General features: G+C 45.4%; 1 protein-coding gene across 1 annotated transcript; it reads left to right on the top strand.

The window, feature by feature from the left end:
• Positions 1-885: 885 nt before the first annotated feature.
• Positions 886-4,650, top strand: LOC102397659 (oncomodulin). Its single transcript, XM_006044314.4, has 5 exons — positions 886-976; positions 1,603-1,670; positions 2,286-2,418; positions 2,871-2,980; positions 4,370-4,650. Exons 2-5 carry the CDS (start codon positions 1,610-1,612, stop codon positions 4,393-4,395), a joined length of 330 nt encoding a protein of 109 aa, XP_006044376.1. The 5' UTR covers positions 886-976; positions 1,603-1,609; the 3' UTR covers positions 4,396-4,650.
• Positions 4,651-6,808: the final 2,158 nt, after the last annotated feature.

Genomic DNA, 6,808 nt, shown 5'->3' with positions numbered 1-6,808 from the left:
CAGAGAAAAACCGCTCACAGCAAGTAAGACATGGCGCAGCCTAAAAGATTAATTAATATCTTTAATAAAATATGACACAAATGAACCTATCTGTGAAACAGGAACAGAATCACGCTCGTAGGGAACACACTGATGGTTACCGAGGGTGAAGGAGCTGGAGGAAGGATGGAGTGGAGGTTGGGGTTAGGAGACGTAAGCTTTTATATACAGAACAGATAAAAACAAGGTCTTACTGCATAGCACATATTTAATATCCTATGATAAACCGTAATGGAAAAGGATATCAGAAAAGAATGTACATACAGGTATAACTGAATCACTTTGCTGCACAGCAGAAATTAACACAACATTGTAAATCAACTATACGTCAACCAAAAAAAAGTACAGCTGAGCAATACCAAAGTCAAGACTTTTTTAGAAAGCCATCTAACCCATCTATCCCCTTGGTGGGACAAGGCTCTGTACCCATCTGACACTGACCCTGAGTCTGTCAGCCCTGGCCTGAGGTCGGCCTCACACATCTAAAGTTTCAGAGGCCAACAACAGACCTGCCTCTGATGGCAGCCACTAACATCTGCGGGGGGAGCCCTTTTCAATTGACAGAGGCCCCTCAGATGTGTTCACCTCACTTCAACCACTGTCTCCTCTTTACCAGGCCTCCGGTGTCTTGACGCTTGGCCAGCAGGGTTGGTTTGCAAAATTGAAACCTTAGTTAAGGCTTGTTGAGGTTTGGTTTTGAAAACTGGCTGTTCCTACCCACATTCCTTTGAGATATAAATAGAAAAAAAAAGGTTTAATTAGTAAAGCGAGACATCTGAGCTATGTCCACCTGATCCTTGAAAAGGAAATCTAAGAGGTTCTTCCTATCGCTTTTTCAATCCTATATAAGGTACGTCAGTGAGGTAGCAAAAGCGCACCTGTTTTTTGGCTCCTTCAGTTCTTTTTCCTGATTCTTCTTGGAGGAAAATCTAAAACGGTGAGTAGCTGGTGGACCACCCAGATCCCAGACTCTTCTTTCCTACATGGATTTTAGGCTGGTGCATGCGGTGCTCGGGTTCTTTTCCCATGGAGTTGACACATGGGTGGATTTTGATCTCTGGTAAATGGGTTTTTGATGTCTCTGATTCCCATCCTTCGGGACAGAAGGGCATCCCTTCTGTAGAGGGTCTGCAAGCAGCCCAAGCTCTGTCCTTCTGTAAGTGAAACTTGCAATGTTGCATTTCTCTGGCTAGTGTATTAAAATGCCATTGCATTTGTAACATGGTCTACTTCTGAATGGCTTGTAGATGTTTGTATAAGTGGTTGATGATGTAAATATATATATTTTTTACAAGAAAGCAGCATCAAATCTTTCTTCAGTTTGTATTTTTTAATTTCATCTTTGGCATATATTCAAGAGAGGACACTGAGATGAAGGGGGCTGGAATCTTTTCAGTATTTGGTTTTTATTTGGATATTATGTCTTAGCTGGTCATAGGCTTATTACACTTTAAAATTGCTCAACAAATGTGCAGTTTCTGTGGGCCTGGGGGGGTGTGCTCCCCTGAGATGTGCATGTTTCTGCTAGGCATTTACCACATCTCGATTATTCTGTGAGAACAGGTGGAAAATGAGCATCACAGATGTCCTCAGTGCTGACGACATTGCAGCAGCCCTGCAGGAGTGCCAAGGTAAAGGGGAAGCAAGGCAGCGGCGGCTTTCTCGCACAAATCGGTAGCTCCTGAAAAGTTACAAAAATTAAAATGCAAACTGGCTGAAAGTGCATGGGAATCAGAGGAAGAACTTATTAACTAGATAACTACATGATAGAAATAGGAGATCTGAGCATAGAATCCCTTTCTGTATGGTGAAAGAAACTTACTAAACATGAAGGAAAAAAAAGGAATCAGTGGATCCCCGTAGCCTGTTTGAATCCTATGATTGTGTTTCTCTCACCAGTTAGACCAGTGGGGCTGCCATCCTGGATACACATGAATAAAGGGCATCAGGAGGCACAGATGAGAGGAGGCCAGAGAAGGGGAGACGGACAGAGTCAAGTGGAGAGGGAAATCTGGGGAGGGGGAAAGGAGATGAGAGTATGAAGGCATATGGTCTTGGCTGCCTCAGAATCCAGACCCAGTCACAGCCCTACTTGGCCTTTAAAAAAAGTTTTTTTTAAACAGAGCATCCCTGTAGCTCAATGATATTATGTAAAGTAGTTTTAACATCCTAAGTTGACATCACTTTGGTCCAGAGACAGAATGCAGTCCAACGAGCATCAGAATAACCTATTCTCTGTTTTTCAGATCCAGATACCTTTGAACCCCAGAAATTCTTCCAGACATCGGGCCTCTCTAAGATGTCGGCCAGTCAGGTGAAGGATGTTTTTCGTTTCATAGACAACGACCAGAGTGGGTACCTGGATGAAGAAGAGCTGAAGTGAGCTTTGTCCTAAGCCTGACCAGCACCCCGACATTGTTAGGTGGGGCTGGGGTGCAGTGGAGGCCAGTCTCCCCAGTATCTTTCAATGACCAGCTCTGATGCTGGTCACTCAGTAGATTCTCATGAAAGAGCAGAGCATGAGGCAGTCAGCCACTCTGACTCGCAAAACACTAAATATGAGCACCAAAGACCTGGGGATAAAAAGTCATTAGTCTTAGGAGTATTCCTTGTCAAACTGACTTAACAGCAAACTTCTGAAAAAAAAATTTTTTTTTAAACAAAAGGTCCACTAGTCTCGACAATGAAAGAAACTTTTGCTTGCTAAGATCTTGACTGATTATTGTGGTTGCTGGGAACAGATGGTTTGCTTCAAGGGGAAAAGAAAGGGGCAAACACAGAAATGTGTGTGGGTTTTAAAAACATTCCCCTCAATCTTCACTATCCTGTAGGTTTTTCCTCCAGAAGTTTGAGAGTGGTGCTAGAGAACTGACCGAGTCAGAAACCAAGTCCTTGATGGCAGCTGCAGACAATGACGGAGACGGGAAGATCGGGGCTGATGGTATGTTCACACCTGTACACGGCAGGAGAGACTTGAGCTCAGGCGGCATCCGGGGCAGGGGGGTTAGGCCATGAGGTCAGACAAATACAGGTTAAAACCCCCCTACCTTCAGCTTGCTGAGCCTCAGTCTTTTCATCCATAAAAGTAAAGTGAGGATACAAATGATCTATGTCAAGACTCTGGCATGGGGATATACCATAGAAGGTAGTCCCACTGATCACTGTCTATGAACCAGAAAATACCCTTCACCTGACCACGGTACTAGCTACTAGCCTGGCCCATTATTTGCAAGACACCCTGATGTACCTGAAAAATAATGTTAGGAATCTCCAGCAGTGGGACTTGAGTCTCTCTGAATAAGGGAAGAATTGACATTCTCAAGTACATCTCATACTGAAGTGTCTATTTGATTCTTTTGAGTAGGAAAGGATCTTAGCTTGCAAGGGTTTAAAGAAATATGTTTTCCTGGACATTAGCATACCAAGGAGGCAATACTAAGAGAACATGTAAATCAATCACCATTTGCGCAGCCTTCTGTGTGCAGAGCCCTGTATTTAAATTTCATCGTAACTGCATGTCTGGAGGATTATCTTCATCTGATTCTGTCATGTTACCACATGTTTTACCTACTCCGTGCATGTCAGCTCAGGAGAACTTCTGTGTGTTCCTTATGGTGGTACTAATTAAAATGTAAAAAATCTACTCAAAATGATACCACTATCACTTACGACAAGGGAGTTAATGTAGCCTGTATGGATAGAAAAATAGTTTAGGTAAGGGAAGGTAGATTTGTTTAAACTAACTCATAAGGTGTCACTGACAGCTTTTACAAACAAGCAAAGCTTACTAATAAATATAAAACAAATCCTAGTTTTCAGCTTCACTCTGTAGCATCCACACCTTATTATTATCTCTTAGTAATATAAATTTGGGGGGCAAGGTTAGGGTCCAGTGGAGAAAAGTTAGCGCAAAGTCCCAAACCATTAAATGTTTCCTAAATATACAATAAGTAGCTACCCAACAGAAGGAGGAAACCTCCCATTTCTGTCCTGAATTGACCAGACAAAAGGCTGAGTGAGCACAGGTACTGTGATGGGCTGCTACAATGAATTCATTCCTCGTCAAAGCGAAATGACTGGATTGGCACGTTCTAACACAAAGGGCTCTGAGGCAAAATTAAAGATGTTTGTTACACTAGATTCGGCGGGAGGATGGAACACGCAGGCTGTCAGTCACACCTTGTTCTTTCTGCGCCCTTGGAGGGGGCCATGGCCATCATCTGACGATGTGCTTGGTTCTCTTTCCTCCTCAGAACCCTCACTGGCAGTAGCCTGTCTGTAAAGTGCCAAGCCTTCCCCGCTGACCCTGTTCTCACTTCTTCTGTTCTAGAATTCCAGGAAATGGTACATTCTTAAAGGGCCCAGACTGTGGAGCTAGAATCAGCCGGAAGGCCTCCAAAGCCCCCGGAATTGGGACACCCCACCTCCTCCCCCTAATTTATTAATTTCCCCCAAAATGCTTCTACAGTTTGTCCGTTGCGTTAGTGAGGTTATCCGTGTTAGACAGTCATCCGTGACTTTTTGGTGGTGGGTGTGCCCTAATGACTCCTGTAAGGCCAGACAAAAATGCCTTTTAAAAAAAGTCACCCAATAAAGACACCTTTCTCATCATCTGCTGATGTGTGGGTGTGGTTTCTTCCTCCATGAGGGATGAAAGCGATTTGAAGACCGAGGGAAGAATTTCAGGAAGATTTCTGGTCTTAGCCGAGTGCTAAGCCATCCTTACTTGCGTTGTGCACAACCGCACAGGGAAAGGAGGTTCGGGGAAAAAAGTCACAAATAAATGGTATCATCAGGTTAGGATTTTCTCAGCAATTTATCTGAGTCTGAAAGGCCTATGAAGAGATTTTAGCCAGCGGAAAGTCACGCTTGCTTACGTGTTTTCTGCTACTGGGTGTTAGGTTGTTATAAGAGAGATTTAAGTAAAAGCAAATAGTACAAGACAGAAAAAAGTGCAAGGCTACAATGGCCCTAAAGCTAAGGAAATCTGCAGTGCTGGCTGAGACAAGCAGACATATTTTCAAGCTGTTTTTTTTCCCTTAGGAAAACAGGCTATCAGAGACTTGCTGGCTCTGACCAAATCTCCAGCCACCCCCTTCTCCCCCTCCCGCCTCACCTGCTTCCTCCTTCTCCCTTCTCCTCTCTCCTTTCTCAGCCACCATTTTCCTGGCTCTTATTTGATACCACCTGAACCAACTACACCCAGAATTGCCCGAACATTTGAGGCAAGACTCAGGTTCCCATTACAGGTCTTTCACTAGGGTGGGGCAACCTCAAGCCAGGAAATTCTCATTAGGCTGACTTCCAGGTGGCAGGTTTGAGCTGTTCTCTCGGGCTGACCCTGCGGGTGAGGACTCCTGGGAGGAACGGAGGCACGTTCCCAGAGCGAGTTTACAAGCTCATGCTTCTTACCCCGATACCCAAGCTCACAGTGCCCTGGCCCCTCTTGGGTTTGCCGCCATCCTGCTGAGTGGCTTATCTACTTCAAACTCCTGTTTTTTGGAGTTTGTGGCAGAGGAGATTTTCAAAGTGCGGGCTATGTACTACAAGGGGGTCTCAAGGTGATTTTATGGGGGCAGGGGCCAACACTGTTAAATGTGATAGCCATGTATTTATTTTAACAGGTGTCAGAAACATAAAAGTGGCACAAACTGTATTTTAATATCGCTGCTTTAAAATAAGGCTACTAGACATTTGGAAGCATATCGAGGGACCTCCTTGATGGTTTAGCAGTCTAGTGGTTAAGACTCTAAACTCCCAATGCATGGGGCACAGGTTCAGTCACTGGTCGGGGAACTAGGATCCTGCATGCCACACAGAGCGACCCAAAGGGCAAGAAAAAGTGTACTGATTTGAAGAATATTAAGTCACGCAGAGGGGCTTCCCTGGTGGCTTGGTGGTAAAGAACTGCCTGCAATGCAAAAGATGCAGGAGACGCGAGTTCGATCCTTGGGTTGGGAAGATCCCCCTGGAGGAGGGCACGGCAACCCACTCCAGTATTCTTGCTGTGAAAATCCCAAGGACAGAGGGGCCTGGCGGGCTATGGTCCATGGGGTCACAAAGAGTCGGACACAACTGAAGCGACTGAGCACACACGCACACACGTCATGTAGAAAGGACAGAACCCATAAAGGCCATTTACAGAAGACTCCAACTGGGGAAATCCAGCCCCCAAATGAAGCCCTCTTTGGGGAGGGCCACAGAATGGGTGTGTCCCTTCACAGCCGGCTCTCTTGTTCCCCTCCTTTTGCACAGCTGTGCCCTCACGCCCTCCTCCTCCACATCCCTCCTGGAAGGAATTGGGCTAGTTCCTCTATACCTGTAGCTTCCCTGGGTATGTGACAGTTTCTCCCAGGTACCAGCAAGAGGGCCTTCCAGGCCAATCCTGGGAGGCTTGATCCCTAAAACAATCCACCACCACCACACCATGTGGACACTGATCCTCCTGACATTTCTGTTCACTCCACTGGCTCTCCCCAAGCAAGGGCTTTCAACCCAACAATTCTAAAGGGAGAGCCTTTAAATAACTCAGTGTGATCGTGTAGCCGTCTTCCCTCGGGCTCTGGACACCATATGCCTTGAAGAAACAAGATGAATGATGCTGCTTTTTAGACAGTTTAACTGACTAAGCAATCCATTACCCACTGGAGCAGCAGAAGTAGCCTTACCCCAGCAAGGTAAAGACTGTGGGCTTCTCTTATTTCTTTTCTGTCAAGAGGGCATCTGTATGGAAATAATCACTGGAGGGGTTGTTCAGAGCACCCAGGGG

The sequence above is a fragment of the Bubalus bubalis genome, chromosome 24 (genome assembly GCF_019923935.1).
Source record: "Bubalus bubalis isolate 160015118507 breed Murrah chromosome 24, NDDB_SH_1, whole genome shotgun sequence".
NCBI lineage: Eukaryota > Metazoa > Chordata > Mammalia > Artiodactyla > Bovidae > Bubalus > Bubalus bubalis.
This window is presented reverse-complemented; position numbering and strand designations above follow the sequence as displayed.